Raw genomic sequence first — 24079 nt, 5'->3', positions numbered from 1 at the left:
ACAGAATTCTGAAGAGTGCAAATCTCAAAATTCAAATCTGACTTTCCAGGTAGTTATTGTCCATGTAGGAAAATAGATTATGTTTTATTTACCATTTGTTGGCTATATTTATAACTTTTAAATATTTAGATGTAGGCTATGCAGGCCTCCCTTTGTGTTCTTGCCCCAGGTCCCACATAGAGTGAGAACGGGGCTGATAATATATTGTTTTATTTTAATCTTCTTTAATTTCATTCAAGAATATTTTAAGGCTCTTTGCATAAAGATCTTGAACATGTCTCAAAATTTACTTCTAGTTCTTTGATATTTTTAATTCTTTTTTTAATGGAAAAAATCATTTTTTAAAGATTTAAACTATTTATTTGAGAGAGGGAACACAGAGGGAAAGGAAGAGAACACAGAGGGAGAGAGAGAAGTAAACTTCCCATTGAGCAGGGAGCCTGATGCGGGGCTGGATCCCAGGACCCCGGGATCATGACCTGAGCCAAAGGCAGACACTTAATGGACTGAGCCACCCAGGTGCCCCAACCCTCTCAATTCTGTTAGGCAGTTTATTATTTGTGAATCTTATTTCCAGATTCCAAAATTTTATGTTCTCTTTTCCTCCACCACCTCTTTGCTCTTGTTGGTTTTATGCAATAATTTTTTAAAAGTCTGTTTACTTTTTTTTAAAGATTTATTTATTTATTTGAGAGAGAGCAGAAGGAGAGGGAAAGAAAGAATCCTCAAGCAGACCATGCGCTGAGCATGGAGCCTGACATGGGGCTTGATCTCACGACCCTGAGATCATGACCTGAGCTGAAACCTAGAGTCGGGTACTTAACCAGCTGAGCCACCCAGGCGCCCCCTGCTTACTAACTTTTTAGTGGAATTTCAGGAGGAAGCTAATGTAAATATGTATGTCTATCATCTTTACCCAGAAGTCTGCCTTCTCGTTTCCAGCGCTAATCTAAAACAGCCAGTCTGTGGTCAGTGGCTGTCACCCTAGGGCTGTGTGCAAGTCTGTGTTTCTAATGGCAAAGCACATCTTTACCCAGTAGCAGTCACAGCCATTCACTCTAGGGGGAATGTGGCATTCGTAAAGGAAAGGTTTTTGCTCATCAACTATAGTTGAATTGAATGTATGCTGAACGATTGACTTCTAAATTCAGCAGCAACATGGAGATTTTCTGATTCTGTGGTCAAGTACTGTGATCTAAAAGTGTGTTTGGGGTGCCTGGGTAGCTCAGTCGGTGAAGCAGCTGCCTTCGGCCCAGGCCTAGGACCCCGGGGTCCTAGGATCGAGTCCCACGTCGGGCTCCCCGCTCAGCGGGGAGCCTGCTTCTCCCTCTCTCTCCCTCTGCTTGTGCTCTCTCTGTCAAATAAGTTAAAAAATCTTAAAAAAAAAAAGTGTGTTTGGAGGCTCCATGAAAGACTTACTTGCATACTTTGTTCAAAATCTTTTTTCTTCCCCTGTGTGACTGTTTCTCTATACGGCCATTATATACAAGTGAGTCCCACATTTTGGTGTCCAGTAGTTCTTGGTTTTCACATACAGCACAAGCAAAAAAAAGGATATCAGCTAAAGGAAGCCAAGAGCTAGATGAATGAACTGTCTGCTAAAAAATTAAGTTCAAATAAGATATTAGTAATGAGTAAGATCATATAGGAATAAATAAGATGCTTTGCTTCTCCCAGAGGACACCCAAATTGAGTGAAGCTTACTCTAAGGAAAGGGAGCGTGTCCCCACTGGTCAAGTGTGGAGCTCAATGGCAGCAGAAACAAGAACAGACGCCATAGCAAAATCAGTCAGTGGGATTTAACTGCATTAATGGGCCATTTTATTAAATGGGTAGTTGGCAAGAAAAAAAGGTTCATTCAACAAGTTGGTAACTCTAAGTTAAAGAGAGGAATTAGGGTGCCTGGGTGGCTCAGTTGGTTAAGCGACTGCCTTCGGCTCAGGTCGTGATCCTGAAGTCCCTGGATCGAGTCCTGCATCGGGCTCCCCGCTCAGTGGGGAGTCTGCTTCTCCCTCTGACCCTCCCCCCTCTCATGTGCTCTCTCTCATTCTCTCTCTCTGAAATAAATAAATAAAATCTTTAAAAAAAAAAAAAAGAGAGGAATTAGCTAGGTCATTAAGACGCCACACAAACTGATCTCTAGAGCTTGACCATCGCATGATTGTTTACAGAGAATTAGAAAAGGTGCCAACATACATGACTGATTGATGGACAATGGGATGTTTTGTTTCTCTTTGAAACAAAGTTGGAAACAAAGGTTTTCTTTTTTTTTTCTTGAATGTAAAACTGCCCATACCTAGTTTTTTCTAATATATATTTTTGTGTGACTGTGATCATATAGACCCATGCTATTATCAATCGGTTTCTAAATCGAAAAACAGTCAAAATAATCAGGAGAAGAAAATACAGCAGATGCTATTGCAGTCTCTTCTTGCTTTGTGTATGGATTTATGTCTTCTCCCAGTAAGTCAGGGGTACTTTCTTTTCCAGTGATTAGGAATGTTTTCTTCAGAGCTCCTGAAATATTTCTCCCACGGCAAGGGAGATTTCCAACTAATTGAAGTGAATAAACACGCTTCTTTCCGAAGAATGTGCCATGTTACATAGAAAACAAGAAAGGAATTGTTAAGAACCATTAGTCTTATTAACATGCTATTTTTTTGATCTTGTCAAGGGCATAGGGAACTAGCCCTTCGCAGTGGAGTTCTTAGCTTTTAGGTGAGCCTGCCTCCAGGCTGGAATAATTTAGTCACCTGACTTTCCTGTAACTCTTATTATTTTTGGCTTCATGAGGCAGCATTCATGCGCGAGTGGTCCTTTTCCATTCCCCAGAAGTCTTTTGTAGGACACGGTTAATCTTTTTTCTTTCCCTACTTCTCTGCATGAAGTGTGCAAAAAGTGTACTCAGGGCTGATATACAAATAACAGAGACAATTAGGATTCTATTTTTCTATTATTTGTTTCAACATTTTTCTGTTATTTGTTTAACATTATTGTTTCTTGGTTTAGCAAAAGATTGCTGTCCCTCAAAACTAGCTTATTACATATCTGATCACTTGATACTGCTTTTAATAATTATGGTAAGAAAAACATTGTAAATTATCCTAGAGTCAAATCCAATATAATTCTTATGGAAGGTCACTTTTATTATTTAAAACACTGAGTTTGTTATACTTAAAAAAAAAAAAAAAGATACTCAGAGTATCTAAATTTCACATACTAAAACACCAGGCCACATTCATATGATTTTTAATGTGCACCAACACCAACTAGAAAGTTTGTTACTCAGTTCACATTTCCAAACACTCATACTTGTTTATTCTTGAAACTGGAGGGAAGAGAGCGCATCAGAAAGTTTTCACAATGCCCCATGAATTATTTAAATCCGTTTCCTGCGCAGTGAAAGCCCTATGACATTTCTAGAGCTGCTGTTTATTTTGGGATGTGAAGGATGTTAAAATTCTTTGTGTTTAAACCACAACATTGGTGAATGGCATGGGACAAAGACTCAAGGCAGGCAATAAGTGGCCAGGCAATCCCTACCGGAAGGAAAGAAGCTATTGAATTACTGGAATCAAGAGCAGGCAAATTCACCTGGGTTGGCAAGCTTAGCGGAGGCTGCGAAGAAAGACTGACATCCATTGTTCCTCTCACCTGCCCGAGTGTATTTGGTCTACGGAAGCAGTTGGTTTCTTGCCACCTTCATGAGTGCAGAGACTAAATGTCAAATCACATAAAGGAGAATGTTAATACACTGGTTGTAAGCTTTTATACTGGGAGGAATACTTGCTACGCAGATGTGCAAGGAAAACACCTTGTGTTTATCAGCTATCTCATACCATATATTTTTTGACTGTTCTGTCTGTATGTTTTACTAAAGTGTTTCCCTGAAACTCACTAATCTTTACAACCCCCGATTGTAATAGAAACAGTCTAAAAATGACTTTTCTTTCTTCTTTCTTTTTTCTTCCTCTCTTCTTTTTTAATTCAGTTTTTTTATTTATTTTTATTTTTATTTTTTATTTTTTTTTAAAAGATTTTATTTATTTTTTAGAGAGCGAGCAAGAGAGAAACAGCATGAGAGGGGAGAGGGTCAGAGGGAGAAGCAGGCTCCCCGCTGAGCCGGGAGCCCGATGCGGGACTCGATCCCAGGACCCTGGGATCATGACCTGAGCCGAAGGCAGACGCTTAACCATCTGAGCCACCCAGGCGCCCTTTAATTCAGTTTTATTTGACATATAACGTTATACTAGTTTCAGGTGTACAACGTAATGATTCAATATTTGTATATACAGTTGACCCTTGAGCAACAGGGTTTAAACTGTGCAAGTCCACATATGTGCAGGTTTTTTCAATAAATCCATTATAGTACTGTAAATGTATTTTCTCTCCCTTATAATTCTCTCTCTTTTTAAGATTGATTGATTGATTGATTGATTGATTTACTTTAGAGGAGCGTGCAAGTGGCAGGACAGGGGTGGGGCAGAGGAGAGAAACTCAAGCAGACTCCATGCTGTCAGGGGAGCCTGACTTAGGCCTGATCCCAGGACCCTGTTGAGATCATGACCTGAGTGGAAATCAAGTGTCAGACGCTTAATCGATTGAGCCACCCAGGCGCTCCACTCTTCTTCTTCTTAAGGCCACCAATTCCATCAGATTAGGGCCCACTCTTATGAACTCTTCTATCTTTTATTACCCCCTAAAAGCCCTTTCTCCAAATATAGTCACATTGAAGGTTAGGGCTTCAACATATGAATTTTAGGAGGGGACACGATTCAATCCATAGCAATGGGTGATCACTGTACAATTCTTTCAACATTGCTATATATCTATGCCTTTTCATAAGAAAATGTGGAGAAAAAGGAAAGTAGATTTTAAGAGAAAGAATTGGTCTTCCAGTGATCTTTTAGATACACCACTTTCCTAATACTATTTTTCAGAATTGCTTTCTGCTGAGACTATTTTTAATTTGTTCAATCCATTAAAAAATAAATCAGGTTGGTATTTTTGAGTATCTTCCAGTTATAGAGGTATAAGAAGGTAAAAGGGAAGAACCTTAGGTCAAATAAATTAAGAAGTATTCATTGAGCATTCACGATCTGTACACCCTGTGAGATACAAAGACATGGAAGACCTAGATCTTAGCTGCAGGGGCCATGCTGTCTTTGGGCAGCCCCAAAGAATGGAGCAAAGTTCAGGTCTATAGTCAATCCAAGTGAAGGATAAATACCCAGGGGTGCTGATAGTTAGCCCCAGCGTGATGCCTCCCTCCACACTCACCTCCTTCTGACTTTTTCCTATCACAGGTCCTTACACAGACTGCTGGTTGTGTCTGCAAGGCTCTCCCCCTACACCACACCTGAGTATTCCACCTCCTTCATCAAGCCTCAGACCCAGCTCACTTCCTCAGAGACATTCTCCCTGACACAGAGCACAGATCAAGTTCTTTGTTATATAGCTTCAGAGTACAGTAGTCCTTTATTCATGAGCATTTGATTCAGCTCATAATTGTATGGTCACTGGAGGGATCATTAATGTGTAATCTCTACTATATTTTAAACTCTATGACAACTAAACTGTATTTCCTTTTTATTTCCAATCATATCCTCAGCAATTCACAGCATCTGTTAGGTAACATAAAAAAACACAGAAACAGTAGGGTTTGTTGGTTTTTTTCTCTCAATAGGAAAGAAAAAAAACTCATGTTGTTATAACCATATGAGCTATTGCCAGGATAGCTTGTTAATAAAATAAATTTATGAAAGACTTTTTTAAGTCAAAAGAAGGAAAATGTTTGTAGAATCACAGATGTTGGAAAGGAGATTTTGGGTCATCTGGTCCACCTGTTTAACTATACTGTCAAATTTATGTAAAATTTATGAATGTCTTTAGTAAATTTTTTTTTTTAAGATTTTATTTATTTGAGAGAGAGAATGAGAGAGAGAGCACACGAGAGGGGGGAGGGTCAGAGGGAGAAGCAGACTCCCTGCCGAGCAGGGAGCCCGATGCGGGACTCGATCCAGGGACTCCAGGATCATGACCTGAGCCGAAGGCAGTCGCTTAACCGACTGAGCCACCCAGGCGCCCTTTAGTAAATTTTTTTAAAAGAAACTATTTGTATCAAACTTAAAGAATTGAAATGAAATCAATTCTCTATTCTTCAGAAACTGATTATTATATAAAGCATTTCATAGAATTCTTGATTCACAGAAATAATTATGGTACTCATTGTTGGTAATAGCAATATTACTAGGAAACATCCAATTTGTAGTGCATTATTTTTAAAAGAACACAGATTTTATTTTTTTAATTTTTTTAAAGATTTTATTTATTTATTTGACAGAGAGAGAGACAGCGAGAGAGGGAACACAAGCAGGGGGAGTGGGAGAGGGAGAGGGAGAAGCAGGCTTCCTGCTCAGCAGGGAGCCCAATGCAGGGCTCGATCCCAGGACCCTGGGATTATGACCTGAGCCGAAGGCAGATGTTTAACAACTGAGCCACCCAGGTGCCCCAAAGAGCACAGATTTTAGACCTAAAAACCCCAGGATTAAGTCACAGCTCTGCAACTAACTGGGCACATGGCTTTGAGCAGTTCACTTAATATCTCTAAACCTTAGTGTTTTTTTTTCTCCTGGCATTCAATGAATGGTAGCCAATATGGTTATAATAAAAACCACAATGAAGATGAATCAGATTGTGTTTACTCTCAAAGAGTTTATAGTCCAGTGGAAAAATAGGTAAAAAACTCCAATTCTGTGTAGTAGATGCAACAATGGAAGCATGCCACCAAGAAGAATGGAGAGTAGCTCTCACACCTGGCCTGCTGGAGGAGAAAAGAGTTTTGTGGGCAGAGGAACACTGTGAAGTGGTTTTGGTATAATCCCAATAGAGTATTCCGAAGTCCAATGTGGCAGGAGATGGGCAGCAGATCCTGGGGTATGTTGTATGTCATAATAAAATACATGCATTTCACACTGTGGGTGCTGGAAAACCAGTAAAGGGCTTTAAAAGAGAAATGATCAGATTTATCTTTCAGGAAAGTCACCTGGGGAGTCATATGGCTGGTGGCTTAGAGGGGTGAGGCAAGAGGCAGGGAGACCAGTTAGTAGGCCATTGTGATAGTCAGTGGAAGAGGTAAAGGCCTGGATCAGGAAGAGTCATGTGGGCCTGGAGAGGTGAGAATGATTCAAGAGATGGTTTAGGAATAGAGTCAGCCAGATGGGGTGATGTGGAGTACAGAGAAGTGAGGGGTCCAACATGACTCACAATGAATCATGACCGGGGTGCCTGGGTGCCTTAGTCGCTTAAGCGTCTGACTCTTGGTTTCGGCTTAGGTCTTAATCTCAGGGTTGTGAGATCGAGTCCCCCTGTCAGGCTCCATGCTTAGCACAGAGTCTGCTTAGGATTCTCTCTCTCCCTCTGCCCCTCCCCCTAAAATAAATAAATAAATCTTTAAAAAATAATGAATCATGACTTGCTGGAGAGAGTGGGTAGACAAATATCATTCCATCAGTCAGGATAGAGAATATAGAAGGAAGAAGGGGGGAGGTGGGAAGGAGAGGAAAGCTGAGGTGAAGAGGAGTGGATTTTGGACATAGTGAGTTTGCAGTACCTATGAGCTCCCAAGAGAAAGGAGGTGCCCAAGAGGGAGTGGAAATCAGGACTGGGTCAAGGAATTCCATCCTGGAGCCACTAGTTTGCCTAGCAAAAGGGTATGATGTGCAAAGGGATAAGTGCCAAGCACAGAATGCTGGGGATGCCAGCCTTAAGCAGGAGATAGACAAAGAACCATGGACAGGCAGAGAAACAGAAGTGAGAATAGGGTTATAGGGACCAAAGGAAGAAAGTATTTCACAAAGGAGGAACTGGGCAACTGTGTCAAAATGTGCAAAAAAGTCAAGCAACATAAGGAATGGGGAATATCTACTAAATCCCATTGTATGAAGCCACTTGGCCCCATGGCTTGTGGTGTTTCACTGGAGAGAGAAAGGAAACTGGATTACATTGGCTTGAGAAGTGAATGCGATGGTGGAGAGAGAGAGAGATCATGATGATAGACAACTCTACTGAGATGCTTGGTTGAACAAGAAAAATGAAGAAAAATTTCAGAATGTCCCCCAAGGTATCTTTAAATGCATTTGTATATTTCCCTAAATCTGAAAGAAACAACTCCTTGATATCTGCTTCATCCAGGCAGAAAGATCACCCAAGGGACAATTTGTCCCTACCCATACAAAAATTATAGTCTCCAGAGGAAGTTAAGTGCTTACCACTATTTTCTAGAGAAGACTGGTCCTAAGAAACATTACTTTGTCATTTAACAGAAGGCAAAAATCCCAAACACATTTTGATTTAAAGAAAACTATAGATTCCTAACGCTGGATCCTTCATATGGCCATTTTTGCCTTGCAGTGGCAAAATCTTTGCCTTGCAGCTCTGCTAATATTGTCTTTACCATGTCTTTAACATCTGTTCTTTCTCCTTCTTTCCCACGGTCTTTGAAACAAAACTGTGTTTATTTTTAAGCATTGATTACGAATTTTTAAAGTGCACATTTAAATGTCTTAACAATTTTTATCCAAAAGAGGGCGCAAATTTCTCATGAAATATAGTACAGTATTTCACAAAATTCTCCGGCTCCTAGTTGTATTTAAATTTCACAGCTGCTGTAATTTAATGCAGAAACATTATTTCTGTGGCATATGCATATGAATTAAGTCCCATTGTGTGAGTGCTAATTAAGAACCTTTTGCATCTTAAAGAGTAGTTTCAGAGAAGAGCCAGACTAAGTTGGAGCCAACGTTTTTCTATTTTGGGTAGCCAAATCAAATTAAGATAGGCATTTTAAAATTAAACATTAAATGGGATTTAAAAAACCCAGTTTGTTTACAATCTTCTAATTTTAGGGTGTATTTCCATTCTACCACGGCTCAAAGAACAATTAGTGAAGTAATACAGTTCAGACCTTGTTTGTGGGTTGTTAATAGTGAATCAGGGGGGTTTTGTTTTGTTTTGTTTTGTTTTGATCACAGCTGGAATTGTTCACATTTTAAATACCCAGTATGTATGCCTGTTCTCACATGCAAGAAGCCATATGACTGGTGATCTCAGCTCTTCCTTGAGGTTGAATCTCACCATGACTTGGATACATTTTCTCAGGGAAATGATATGCCAAAGGTGTGCTGAAGTTCTGGTGGGCTTCCTACATGCAAGTTATGGAAATGGAAGTGCAAAGAGGAAGTCATTTTTTCTTTTTATTATTATTATTTTTTTAAAGTAATCTCTACACCCAATGTGGGACTTGAACTCATGACCCCAAGATCAAGACTCACATGCTCTACAGACTCATGAGCCAGGCAGGTGCCCCAAGGAAGTAATTTTTTCAATGGTAGTAACGTACTATAGATATTTCTTACTTAACAGAAATCCCCTTAGCCAAATTCTGTCCTTAAGAGGTATAGATTAAGGCAGAACCTCACTCCACAGATGGCACTTCCAAATCTGAAAATCCTATGCATTTATGAGCTTACTCTTGCTTCTATAACTGGCTTCTCTATCTATAGTCCCTAACTGTCTGGTAATTTGCTGGTGGAAGTAAAAATGAACACTTATCTAGGGGAAACACTATTTTGATTGGCTTCTAGCCCTCAGAATGAAACCAACTATGTATGAGTAGAGAATCACTCAAACTTTATTTGTGAATTGATTAGACACTGAGGACTATGAACTAGGACTCAGACAACTATATCCTCCAATGGCAACATGCAAGTAGCACTAAATGAGAGCAAAAGCTAAATTCATGGTCCCTATTTATGCACCGGTCTACAATGACATTGCCAGCTGCATGTGGATAAGGAACCAACAGGACAATGAGAACCAAGCATTATTTCCAGTTTTCATTTAATTACAAATCTAAGACCCGTTGCTAAATTATTTCTTTTTTAAAACTTTTTTTTTTAAAGATTTTATTTATTTATTTGAGAGAGAGAGAGAGAGTGAGAGAGAGAGCGCAAGAGGGGGTAGGGTTAGAGGGAGAACCAGACTCCCCGCCGAGCAGGGAGCCCAATGTGGGACTCGATCGCGGGACTCCGGGATCATGACCTGAGCCGAAGGCAGTCGCTGAACCAACTGAGCCACCCAGGCGCTCCCGTTGCTAAATTATTTCTAAGAATTACCAACAAGTGCTTGTCCTTACCCTTCTTAGGTTATCACAGAGTGCTATAATTTATCACACTGAGTTCTGCTTATGCCTGGCCCAGACTTCCCTTCATTATGCACACCATCCAATAGCAAGGTCGATGTGTGTACTCATCTAGAGATTCCCATGCTGAAGGAGAAGTCCCGCTTCCTCCTTTTGTGACTCTAAGATCTAATCTCATCATCTTTAGGGCACAGCCCAGACCACATTTCTTTTCTGGATTTGGGGGGCCCATGACTCCTCATTTTCCTCTATCCTTGCTATAGCCAACACCCTTGTTATACCCCTTATGGCAACACCCCTAAGCCCCTTTGATTTCATTCCCTGTAGATTCTACCAAGAAGATGCTTTTAAAATACTCAACTTGTTGGGGCGGCTGGGTGGCTCAGATGGTCAAGTATCTGCCTTCAGCCCAGGTCATGATCCCAGGGTCCTGGGATCGAGCCCCACATCTGGGCTTCTGGCTTTTTCTCCTTCTCCCTCTGTCTCTCTCCCTGCTCATGCTCTCTCTCTCTCTGTATCTCTTTGTCTCAAATGAATAAATAAAATCTTAAAAATAAAGTAAAATAAAATACTCACCTTGTTGGATGATGCCAAATTTTGTCTTGCTTTTCAATGAGAAGCCAGATCAATCAACTACCAAAAATGTTTAAGGATAGCCATGTGAGAATGGAGGGTATGAAGAGTCAAAGACACGAACACATCCTATAACAATACGGAAGAGAGACTGAGGGGGCTGGTGATAAGATTGCATTTTGAATCTGTTTTTGCATTCACTATTTATATTGAGACATTTGGGAATATAACATTTTTTCAGTATGTCTTCTCTGAAATGACCATTTTCCAGTTGGTACATGACTTTTAAAGGCTTGCCACAGTCACTGGTATAAAACTCATATACTGAAATAAATTTGTTTAGAAAATGAATCTGATTTTATAATAAAAGTTAAAAATTTCAGTCAGAAACTGTGCAGCCGGAAGAAGGCTATTGCATTATATAAGGGCCTTAATAATATATAAAGGTAAATAGGTAAGAAAAGCTAACTACGAGATGGCTTAATTTCTTCTTGATGTTATATTTTCTACTTTTCCAGAATATTATCATGACAACTCTTGCATATTCCTTTTTTTTTTTTTTAAGGAAAACTGTGAAAATAAGAAGATGCTCATTATTTTGAGCTCAAATGCTTATGATTCTTTTGGTTCTTATTCAGCTTTCAAAGGATAATCTTGATCCTTTAACAAACATTTGCCTTTAAGAACTGTCTACCACTGAAATCCAGCAGGATATATATTAAGTTACAAAACACTACCTCTTAGTTGTTAGTCTGGATTAGATAGAAAACACATGGCATATTTGAAAATATCGGAAAAAGCTGAACAAAGATTAGGTGCTGGCTAGTGCTTCTGAATGAAAAATGATATTCTTTTTTTTTTTTTTTTAAAGATTTTATTTATTTATTTGAGACAGAGAGAATGAGAGACAGAAGAGCATGAGAGGGAGGAGGGTCAGAGGGAGAAGCAGACTCCCTGCCGAGCAGGGAGCCTGATGCGGGACTCGATCCAGGGACTCCAGGATCATGACCTGAGCCGAAGGCAGTCGCTTAACCAACTGAGCCACCCAGGCGCCCGAAAAATGATATTCTTAAAGTTGGCTCCCTTTGTTACCTGTAAAAATATCATCAAACCTCTAACTTAAGAGCTTGAGTAATCGAGTTAAATTTCGTGTTTGTTGGAATATTGTGTTTTTCCGTGGACACTGACAATATCACTTTACTACCTATGACACTTTTTATTTAGAATTGGAAGCGATATGCAATCCTTTTAAACCTTGGAGGTTTTCTCTCTCTCTAATAAATAAAATCTTAAAAAAAAAAGTAAAGTTTGGAGGTTTGGGCACTTAGGCTCTTTTGAGTGTGTTATGTTTAATAAAGCTTGTTCACAACCACGGGCATAGGAAGGTCCTTGCAGTTGACAAGTGTGGGATTTGGAACGTGTGGAATAACCCCGTGGCACTGTGACCCCTCGGCCACTCCCACACAATGAGAACTCAGCAGCTGTGCATGATAAGCCTGGTTGCAGCATTAATCTGCTGTGGGACCTTCTACAAATTACTTAATTCCAGCCGTGAGAATAAACATTGACACCAATGCCCTAGCATAGATCTAAGGGAATCAGGCTGTTTGCCCATAAAACTGAAACTCGCTTGGCCTTTCCCTCCTAACATTTGGGACAGGGAGGAATTTGGAATGACCAGGCTGTAGGCCACTGTTCTTTGCTTCCCATTAAAGAGGCAAATATAAGCAAGTGACCATGAGTAGGGGGGAGTGGGCAGCTGGGGTAAGGATGAGCAAAAGGTAAGTGAAATTTGAGAATGAAGGGTAAATCCCTGGAGCGGTGAGGAAGATTTCTCGGTGATTCTAACTCACCTGCTGGTTCCCCATGTGGATGGACCACAACTGCATCACACTCTAGCCATTTGTGTTCCGTTTGAACCTTTCTTTCTCTCCTATTCCTCTTTCCCTTTGACTCTCCCGTTCCTTCTTATTTTCCCTTTGTCGACACTGTTTGCAGGGAAGGAGGAAACAGTATTCTCCTACTGAATTTTTTATTTCCTCCTTCTGTGTTTAGTAGCCAGGCACAATTCTACAGAATCTCTTCAGCCCATTCACAATGGGCCAAAGTAAACGTAAATTAACAAAGTAGTGACAGAGCTGGGACTGGGTGCCAGGTCCTTGAAATGCCGGTCCAGGGCTGTTTTCATACATTGCACCCGAGTACGATGATAAAAAACCAAAACACGACAAAAAACTTCCAACATTGCACTGACTTTATGTTTTTCATCTGTAAGAATGATATTCTGTTTGTTACTTTACAACCATAGGAATTAGGGCAGGAGGAGGATGTGATTGTATTCCAGCTCCATTATTTCATCTATGTAAGGATTATTTGATTTAGAATATGAATGTATGTGCTTTAAAAGTCAGTTTTAAAATGTCACAAATGTGGTTCATCTTTGGCCCTGCTTGGCCAGAAATAAAATACTGTACTACTAGAAATACGTATGCTATGTTCAGTAAATAATTTTTTAAAAAAGCTGTAAAGTAAGAGTCATAATCATAACCATAGTTTTTTTTTTTTTAAAGCCATAATCACTAAAGACCCCCATTCACATTTGTTCACTGGTTAGGTTAAGCAAGCACTAGTATATATATGGGGGTCTAACATCCACCCTTTTGAGAAGTCACCTGCCCTGAGACTGAGAGTCAGCTAGAGCTTTCCAGGTGATGAGAAGAGTGCCATTTAAACTAGGGAGGATTGTGGAGATGTATGCTACTTAGAGTTGAGCTTGGTTTCCCCTAAATCAGTAAAACCAAGTGTCTTGAAAGTTAAAATTAATTGGGTGTTAGGAAAAAGGATACAAGAAATTGGTGATCCTAATCTGTGAGTCAAGTTGCCAAGTAGCAATTCTCACTAGATTATAGGTAGTCAACTCAGCTTACAAACAGAGCAAAGCAGGGGTACCTGGGGGGCTCAGTTGGTTGAGCATGCAACTCTTTTTTTTAAGATTTTTAAATTTTTTAAAAAATTTTTTGAAGATCTTTATTTGTTTATTTATTTATTTATTTATTTGAGAGTGAGAGAGAGCACTAGCTGGGGGTTGGGGAGGGAGAAGCAGACTCCCCACTGAGCAGGGAGCTGGAGATGCTGGGCTTGATCCCAGAACCATGAGATCAGGACCTGAACTGAAGGCAGAGGCTTAACTGACTGAACCACCCAGGTGCCCCAAGATTTTTTTATTTTTGAGTAATCTCTACACCCAATGTGGGGCTTGAACTTAAAACCCCGAGATCAAGAGTCATGTGCTCTGCAGACTGAGCCAGCCAGGCATTCCAGGCATGTGACTCTTGATCTCGGGGTTGTGAGTTCAAGTCCCATGTTGGGTGTAGAGATTACTAAAAAAACAAAACAAAACAAAAAACCCCCAGCAAAACCAACAAATGAAAAAACATACTGCATTTTCCTAATTTCATATTGTGTGATTCCAAACCATCTATAGAAAAAAATTTTAATGATGAATATATTATTCATATATGTATATACAAATGGATTTTAAGAGACAAAAAAAGCAATTATTTGAGGATTAAGTTGATCATTTTAAGTATAAACTAAGGCCCCATATTTATTGCAAGATTATAATTTGAAGGAATATGACTTTCTCTTCATTTACTTGAAAGAATGAATAAAAAATAGACATTTATAGATAGTTTTTGAGAGTATGCTTAACATTCCATCCAATACTGTAAGTTGTCCTTTTTGACCAATAAACTAAATTCAATGACTATTCATCGAATGCCCATAATACTGTATATACAGTTTTATAACATTGGTGTTTTTTTAAATTAATTAATTAATTAATTTTAATTTTTAATTAACATAATGCATTATTTGTTTCAGGGGTACAGGTCTGTGATTCATCAGTCTTACACAACACCCAGCACTCACCACAACACATACCCTCCCCAGTGTCCATCACCCAGCCACCCCATCCCTCCCACCCCCCTCCACCCCAGCAGCCCTCAGTTTGTTTCCTGAGATTAAGAGTTTCTTACGGGTTGTCTCCCTCTCTGGTTTCATCTTGTTTCATTTTTCCCTCCCTTCCCCTATAATCCTCTGCCTTCTTTCTCAAATTCCTCATATCAGTGAGGTCATATGATACTTGTCTTCCTCTGATTGACTTATTTTGCTTAGCATAATACTCTCTAGTTCCATCCACGTTGTTGCAAATGGCAAGATTTCATTTTTTGATGGCTGCATAATATTCCATTTGTGTGTGTGTGTGTGTGTGTGTGTGTACACATCTTCTTTATTCATTCATCTGCTGATGGACATCTGGGCTCTTTCCATAGTTTGGCTATTGTGGACATTGCTGCTATAAACATCGGGGTGCACATACCCCTTCAGATCACTACATTTGTATCTTTGGGGTAAATACCCAGTAGAGCAATTGCTGGGTCATAGGGTAGCTTATTTTCAGCTTTCTGAGGAACCTCCAGACTGTTTTCCAGAGTGGCTGCACCAGCTTGCATTCCCACCAACAGTGTAGGAGGGTTCCCCTTTCTCCACATCCTCGCCAACATCTGTCATTTCCTGACTTATGAATTTTAGCCATTCTGACTGGTGTGAGGTGGTATTTCACTGTGGTTTTGATTTGGATTTCCCTGATGCCGAGTGATGTTGAGCACTTTTTTCATGTGTCTGTTGGCCATTTGGATGTCTTCTTTGCAGAAATGTCTATTCATGTCTTCTACATAACATCGGTGCTTTAATTTATTTGATACTATTCCTCTCATCTGGAAATTAACATGAGGATAATGGAGTTTTATTATTTGCTTTTCTCCTCGACGGTATACAAAATCTAGAAACAGACAGAATATCATTCAGGTTGCTTAAACAAATTTCACTGGCTGCTTTATGTACCATGTCAAAAAATTACAATATAATCTTTCACACAGTGTTTTGATTGGAAAACAAAACATTGCTTAGCTCTTTAGGATTACATATGTGGATGAATTGCATGGTGGGGAAGTCGTTGACTTAGGGCATATTTGTTTGTCAGAAAGATTTATGTCCCAAATCCTAGAGGTGTGGCAGTTTGTAATAATCACGGGCAAAACATGACATCAACTTTGTTCTTTAGATCTTTTTATTAATTCTTTACAAACCCTAAATCGAACATAGAAAACAGCTGTTGCTTTGAACCACGAAAAGAGGGGCTTGATCCCAGGACCCTGGGATCACGACCTGAGCCGAAGGCAGATGCTTAACGACCGAGCCACCCAGGTGCCCCAAACACAAATCCATTTTAAGAAAAGTGTTCCAGACACCAACTATGACACAATGAATCAGCATTGCCTGGGACATTGTTCGTTATTTTTAAGTGAATTTTTTTTTAAAGATTTTTATTTACTTCAGAGAGAGAGAGAACACAAGCTAGGGAGACAGGCAGAGGGAGAGGGAGAAGCAGACTCCCCGCTGAGCAGGGAGCCGGATGAGGCTCGATCCCAGGACCCTGGGATCAGCACCTGAGCCAAAGGCAGACACTTCAACAACTGAGCCGCCCAGGCGTCCCCCATTGAAACATTCTGATACAGTACAGCCTCAGAGGATACCAAGTGCCAAAATAAAAACACTGTTTCCTCATAATTTGCAGAAAAATTATATATATATACATATATACACACAAGCAGATGATTAATGATGCAATGATGAGCACGAGTGTTCATTCCCATAATACTCCTATCACTCTGTAGCTTTCATGCTAAGGAGATTATAAATATCATAGAATTAGTGTAGAGCATTAAGATAAACAGAGTCTTAGGGAAAATGGAAGGAAAAACAACACAGATATGCTATTTTACTCTCTTAGTATCGGCATTAATGTCTTCTCTAACATGGTGTAACATTATTTGGCTCCTGGGTAGTTGTTTTTTTAGTTAATACTATATTTATCAGGACTTCAGTTTCTTCCCACCTGATTAGCAGCACCCACCTCACTGGAATCTAGGAAGGAGCTAATGTATACTGAAACCAAATTTGATGCCTAGAAAATCCTTGAGTTGTTAAGAGGCACACCTGTGTTGTTTGGCAGGTGAGTTGAATCTCAAGAATTTCTGCAAATCTCCCGTTCAGTCGGCTAAGCTGGTTTCACTCCTATTGAACAACCCTGGGGGGGGGGGTCCTCTATTTTTTCTTAATAACCATAATAATGCCAAAGAAATAACTTCCAATGCCAATCTCAGTGGTTTGGGTCTCAAAAGTGGAAAGGTTCAGAATATATTTCAGGACGTTAGCTGTCTCCATGTCAGATTTATTAATTTATAGATAAATTAGCATTTTCATTTTGGAAAAAATCTACAGTTTTTTTGTAAAGACCAGATTATTGTTAATTAAGATGTTACTCTGAATAGTTTGGAGAAGTAACTTTCTAACTGTATTCACCTTATATTCAAATTAAGGGTAGATTGTCACAAACAATTAAATAAAAATTTCAGTGAACTGAATCCTAAAGAAAATAAGGAAACATTTATCAGTGGAAAGGTACTCTGTAAATGGGTTTGCAGATTAACTGCAAAGGTTATTTGGGACTCTATAATCTTAAAGTGAAACAGGCCATTTATTTAGAGATTTAAAAAAATCTCTATTCAGCCTGTTTTCATTTTTTAGATATTCTTATGTTGAATTACGTTGTTGTCTGTACTATACTCCGGTTTCTTCTGACTAAACAGGTTTTGAAATGCTTACGACAGAAGACATTTTAAAATAAATGCTTGACTCATCACATAATATTCTTTAGGGACTAAAGGAAGTTAACATTTTCATCTTTTGGTCAGGCATTTGTGGGCTCTAAAACAGAACTTTTTGGCAATTATGCCGTAGGTGCCAGGGAAGAAAAAGAAAAGAGTTTAGGTTGTCCAACCTCATACAACGGACAAAGGATAAAAGTAAAAGAAATGAATCAAATCCACAGGCGTGACGACCCTAGTCTGTTTCAGTGAGCAAAGGAGCTAATAGTGCTGTCATCCAGGTCTTAATTTATGGATCCCTTAAGGTATTTTCAACCCCTTTGAAGTTGAAATTGTGGGCTATAGTCTCTACAGTAAAAGAATATTTCTTTTTTCAAAGTTTTCAACCAAGAGATTAATATTCTTTCTCTCTATAATGCACACCATCTGCTTTACTAAATTAACAATTTATATGCATATATATGCATCTCAACCAGTCAGAGCTGTGGTTCCCAGCCTGATTATACATTAGAAGCTTTGGAAAACTCACTCCCAGAGCTACCCCTAGAGATTCTGGGCTTAAATGGTCTGGTGATGCAGCAGAGAGAGAGAAAGTCTTTCTTGGAGTTCTAAGTTGGAATTCCGAATTTATTTCCTCTGGAAACTATGTTGCAATGGTGATCTGGGTTTATGGATTTTTTTTTTTTTAAAGATTTATTTATTTATTTTAGAGAGAGACAGAGAGAGTGAGCCCACATGAGCAAGGGGAGGGGCAGAGGGAGAGAGAGAATCCACAAGCAGACTCTCCCTGAGCATGAAGCCTGCCCAGGGGCTGGATCCCAGGACCCTGGGATCATGACCTGAGTGGAAATCAAGAGTCACCCACTCAACTGACTGAGCCACCCAGGCACCCCTGGGTTTATGGATTTTTTTTAAGTACAATAGGGAAAGCTATATAATCTGTTAGATAAACATTCAGGGGCTGGTCTAAAACACCAAACCATTCTTCATAGTTCTTTCTTTAAAACAAACAATGAGCTTTTGCTTCCAAACAATGAAATTTATAACCAACCTATTGAAAAATTAGAAACTGCTTGAGTCTTCAGAGTCACAATACTATACTTTTCTGTGTGTCAAAAGCGACTCAGGGTTTTGTCTGGGGAAAAAAAAAAGAATCAATGAATCTAGTGAGTACCTACCAGGAGGAAGACACAAAGAGACTCTCAAACAAGGCTCGAAATAAAGTACAAAACCAAAATTTGTGCAATTTTGAATTTTAGGAAACTCCATAGGAAATGTCCTGGTTCATGACTTTTTGTGTTTTCTGAATAGTAAACTGGGTTAGAAATAGGCATATCAGTCAGAAAAGAATACAGCAGAGAAATAATAGTGGAAATACACTGGAGGGCAAGAAACGAGATGATAAAAGCTTGTTAAAAAGGCACATCATAGAAAAGAATAGTGGACACTTTGTAGTCAATAGTCAAAGGTGATCAATTTGAATGGCAGCAAAGATGAGAAAGATGAGGGGTGCCAGGTGCTTCCCAAACTGTTTTTAAGCTTGACACACCAGGACAAGGTGGGACCCAGAGCAGTATAGAGATGGAACCATGGCTGCTTCCCACCCATATGCACACCATCTTCACCCTATTCCCATTCCTACGAAGCATGACATGACCATGCACACACAACACAGTTCCCTGGGCTGTTGCATGGCTCAAGAGTAGGACTTGCCCTGTGTTGTTTCAGCACAGATGACGGCATTTGGGTGGAAGAAAAAGAGACAGGTTTGGGGCGCCTGGGTGGCCCAGGCAGTGAAGCATCTGCCTTCCACTTGGGTCATGATCCTGGGGTCCTTGGATTGAGCACTGCATCAGGCTCCCTGCTCAGCAGGGGTCTGCTTCTCCCTCTCCCTCTGTGCTCTGTCTCTCAAGTAAGTAAATAAAATCTTAAAAAAAAGAAAAAAGAAAAAAGAAAAAGATAAGTTTGTGTTCATTATACAGAAAAACTTTCTAAAAGGCTGTCAACACAATACAAAACCAAACCAGAACACATGCACTGAACCTCATGGGCCTGAAGTTTTAGCATGAACCGAATCTCAAGAATCTCAAGAAAGGGGCGTGCCTGGGTGGCTCGGTCGTTAAGCATCTGCCTTGGGTTCAGGTCATGATCCCAGGACTCTGGGATCGAGCCCCGCATCGGGCTCCATGCTCAGCGGGAAGCCTCCCTCTCCCTCTGCCCCTGCTTGTGTTCCCTCTCTCACTGTCTCTCTGTCAAATAAATAAACAAAAATAAAATCTTAAAAAAAAAAAATCTCAAGAAATAGAATAATTGGGCTGAGTGTGGAGTGTGTCCTAATGGTCTCGAATGGTCCTTCCAAATGTAAATTTTGATGATTCTATAGTCCAACCTCCTCTTTTCTTCACAGACATCTAATCACTTCTAATTTCATTCCGCACCCATTGGTTAAAACAAAAAGTGACAAGAGCACACTTACCGTGATGAGCACTGAGCAATGTATAGAATTGTTGAATTCTATATTGTACACCTGAAACTAATATTAACACTATATGTTAATTACACTGGAATTAAAATAAAAAAATATAGATATTAGAAAAAAGTGACAAAGAGGAATTGAGAAACTCTTCACAATGAGTGAAAATGTGAAACACAGGGGTAGCAACTAGCTTTAGTGTAGAGGACTGATTTATAGGTCTTAGATCTTTGGTTACTTTTGGCAAGAAGTGAATCCTGAAAGCTCATACCAAGAACTGCAAGAACTTTAAATGGACAAATAATAACCCCACAGGAAAGCCAGTGTCTTTGTTCTGTCATTTATGCCCAGATTTGTGACCTCAGAAACTGAAAGGACACCTTGATCTTTCTGTTTAACTCGAGACAGCAATGAAGAAATGAATGAGTTTATTCTTCATTTAGGTGCAAAAGGCAGTAGTCCTAAAACAAAGTAAAACAAGATACGGAACAGTTTCCACTGTGATAGAGCCATCAGCTGATAGAATAGACTCACAGAACTGGGAGCCTGACAGGACCGTACAGGCAAAATGTCTTAAATGCACGTCCTACGCTTAGTGCATTAGCACAAGCAGGCCAGCTTTGTGGCTGGAACATTCAAGATGGAAATTGCAGCGAAGGCTCCGATGGAGCTTGTGCTCTGCATATGCTGATGTCTTGAATTTAGGCCTCTGCCAAACACCTCTTTACAATGACTCTGCATATCATGGGGCCAAAAAGAACTGCAGGATTTTAGGGCAAGGCCGATTTCAAGCCCAGAACTGCAGTCATCCCTCTGTGACAGGCTGAACAGGGTCACGCAAATGAGCGGAGCATGAAAACCTTTAGAGTTCAGGCCGTGTCCTTTCGGAGCTCACAAAAGGCTTTTTCTTTTTTAAGATTTTATTTATTTATTTGACGCAGAGAGAGAGAACACAAGCAGTGGGAGCGGGAGAGAGAGAAGCAGGCTCCCCGCTGAGCAGGAAGCCCAATTCGGGGCTGGATCCCAGGACCCTGGGATCATGATCTGAGCCGAAGGCAGATGCTTAGCAACTGAGCCACCCAGGCGCCGCACAAAAGTCTTTTTCTGCTCTGCTTTTACACTCTAGAAGCCAAGCTATTTGCCAGGGGTAAGGCTAGGGAGGTGTAGGGGTGACGGTGGGGGTGGGATGCAGCAGATTGTCCACATCCTGCTGCCAGTCTGTCCAACAGGATAGCAGCTTTCCACGGTCCCAGCCCTGAGACAGGGGGGCTGGGGGCGAGGGGCGCGCAGGCCACATTCCCCCCGACCGCAGGCGCCGGGCCAGCTGGTTGGAGAGAACTCGGGCAGCGAGCCTAAGAGCTCCGCGCCAGCCCTCTCGGCCGGGGAGGGAGCGTCCTGGCTTCGGGCCCGTGCGCGCCCCCTAGCGCCGGTCCGCGGACGGGGCGGGACGGGACGGGACGGGGCGGGGCGGGGCGGGGAGCGCGGGGGGCCGTGGCGCCGAGTGGAAGCGAGAGCGCGAGCGCGGCTGCAGCCGGCGGCATGGCGAGCACGGCCTCGGAGATCATCGCCTTCATGGTTTCCATCTCGGGCTGGGTGCTGGTGTCCTCCACGCTGCCCACCGACTACTGGAAGGTGTCCACCATCGACGGCACGGTCATCACCACCGCCACCTATTGGGCCAACCTGTGGAAGACGTGCGTTACCGACTCCACGGGCGTCTCCAACTGCAAGGACTTCCCCTCCATGCTGGCGCTGGACGGTCTGCATCCCCTCGGCCCCTGCCCCCGGCCCTCGCTCCTGCCCGGCCAGGCGGGGTGCCCTCTTGGTCCCGTGATCCCCCCCCCGGCGGGACTCCCGGGCCGGACCCCTCCGAGCCTGAGGGAGCCACGGAGAGCCCCCATGCCCGTCGTCGCCGTGCCCGGACGCGTGTCCCTCGGGGGCGCCTGCCTGAGCCCGGCACCCCGGGGCGGGAGAGGGGGACACACCTGGGTGGGGTGGGCGACTCAGGCGTCGGTGAGGGGGGCGGAGGGAAGCACCTTTGCAGTCCTGAGGGTCGAGGACATGGTTGCGGGATCCCCATCTCTCGGGGACTGTTAGGCCATGGAGTCACGCTTATCTCCTTCACCCAGCACTCCCCCAACGAGCTGGATCCTGATTAAAGTGGTATCATCGGCTTGTCAAAGCCGAATTTGCTTGTCCTCAACTCCCTTTAAGCATTTTGTTAGTTTTAAAAATAGGCAAGGGAAAAAGTAACATATTGCAGGGAGTGTCATCCCATTCCCACCTCCCCCCACCCCCCACTCCAGGGAAAAAAACAACAACAACCCCACGCTTCAACGAATGTGTCCTCCTGGGCTTTAATGCTTCCTCCAAGTTTTATGCAAATAAATAGTCCTTGCCTATGCTGCAGTGGGTAGAGAATCCAGCTAGCAAGAATCTTGTGCCAGAGACTGCCAAGGTCTGTGTCCGTGCCCTCATCTGCTCTCCGGTCTCCTGTTGTTCTTTTGTAGATTGCTTTCTGCTTTGTTCTTTTTAGTTGGGTTCTGTATTGAATTGCATTAGAGCGACAGGTGGATGGTCACATAGAAAACTGGCTCTGTGTTAGTTTCAAGAGAACAGTAGATGTCAACCCGGTTACAATGACTGCTTAAATTCTAGGCTCATTTCTTCCAGGATTTTACAGCACATGACTAAATAGATGCCGCGGTAATGTTAAGGATACTCATTTGCATTATCTCTATAGTTTTGAGGTGTTTTCTTTCCTTTTTAAAAAAAAATTTTATTATTCCACTGCCCGTTTTTATTTGCATAGCTGATTCAATAAAAGACCAGAATTAATTCCCTTAAGATGGTGCTTGCCATGAAAAGCAAACTGTTGCTCAATGTGGTATTTGATAGAACTTCCATATAAACAGGAATATGTGCCTGGTTTTAGATGGGTGACACCCAGGTCTTCGTCCTGTTGTGTAAAAGAAGTAGCTGGGACACTGTTGATCCCTTAGAATTACTGTTGAATTTCCTGTGCTCTGTAGTGCACACATTCAGGTAGATGCTCTGAACAGGCAGGCTCTTGTTTGTGTGGTTTACATTCAGGAATTTGGATTGATGATTACTGCCCTAAGTGCATTCTTCTGCTGTTTATTGTTACCTGAGATAGTATGCCAGATGCGTCTGCTTCCTTCTGTAAGACAGCTGGGGGACGAGAGAGAGGAGTGAGAAATAAATGCTCCGTGAAGAGTGATGGGGTGCAGAATGGCGAAGTTGTCACATTATGTATCTGAGGTGAGAGTGAAGTTGGCAGGGAGACTTGGGGGCAGGTCAGGTAGTGAGGAGGGAGGGAGGCATAGCCCTCAATTATGAGGCTTTGGAGAGAGTTGAGGATGGAGAAAAGAAAGGAGTGACATTTATGTACAACCCAACTTGCAAAACGACCTTTCATGTGTGCTCATATGTCTAGAAAATGACTTTAGGGGCGCCTGGGTGGCTCAGTCGTTCAGCGTCTGCCTTCAGCTCAGGTCGTGGTCCCAGGGTCCTGGGATCGAGCCCCGCATCGGGCTCCCTGCTCGGCGGGAAGCCTGCTTCTCCCTCTCCCCCTCCCTCTGCTTGTGTTCCCTCTCTCGCTATGTCTCTCTCTGTCAAATAAATAAAATCTTTAAAAAAAAAAAAAAAGAAAAAGAAAATGACCCTAAAAAACACAAATGACTTCATATTCCCTATTGTTCTACAATGTTCTAAAATTAAAAACATATCTTTCCAAGCCAAGACATACAGAAATAACTCTTTTTAACGACTGCATAGTATTCATAAGTCTGGACAAACTGGTTTGTTGAAAACCACTTTCTCATTGTTGGACAATGGACCCTTTCCAGCATTTCGTTGTTGTTAGTGCTGTACGGAAAATTCTCATATTCATCTTTTTGTGCACATGTGTATTTCTGTGAAGTAGATACTGAGAAATGGTACTGTCAGGGCAGTAGATGATACATTTTAATTTTCAGTTTATACTGCCAAATTACAGTCCACCAACAGCATATGAGAATGTCCGTTTGTCTGCATTCTCACCACGAAGTTTTTCATCCAGCATCATGGGTGACATAGTAT

At 41.4% G+C, this 24079-nt stretch overlaps 1 protein-coding gene across 2 annotated transcripts in view; it reads left to right on the top strand.

The window, feature by feature from the left end:
- The window catches only part of CLDN10 (claudin 10), a 103413-nt gene that overhangs the window by 57715 nt on the left and 21619 nt on the right, over positions 1 to 24079 (top strand). The window contains exon 1 of one of the 2 annotated variants that reach the window (XM_045867803.3): positions 20921 to 21737. The exons of the other annotated variant lie outside the window; for it this stretch is intronic. Within the exon in view, the coding sequence (XP_045723759.1) occupies positions 21518 to 21737 (220 nt within the window). The 5' untranslated portion in view covers positions 20921 to 21517. Of the gene's footprint in view, positions 1 to 20920; positions 21738 to 24079 lie in introns of those variants that run through there. 2 annotated transcript variants of the gene reach the window in all.

This window comes from Mirounga angustirostris, unplaced genomic scaffold (assembly GCF_029215605.1).
Source record: "Mirounga angustirostris isolate CCGP_5_RB_7025 unplaced genomic scaffold, mMirAng1.0.hap1 SCAF_3, whole genome shotgun sequence".
NCBI classification, from domain to species: domain Eukaryota; kingdom Metazoa; phylum Chordata; class Mammalia; order Carnivora; family Phocidae; genus Mirounga; species Mirounga angustirostris.
Note: the sequence above shows the minus strand (reverse complement) of the source record. Positions and strands in the feature narration are given on the sequence as shown.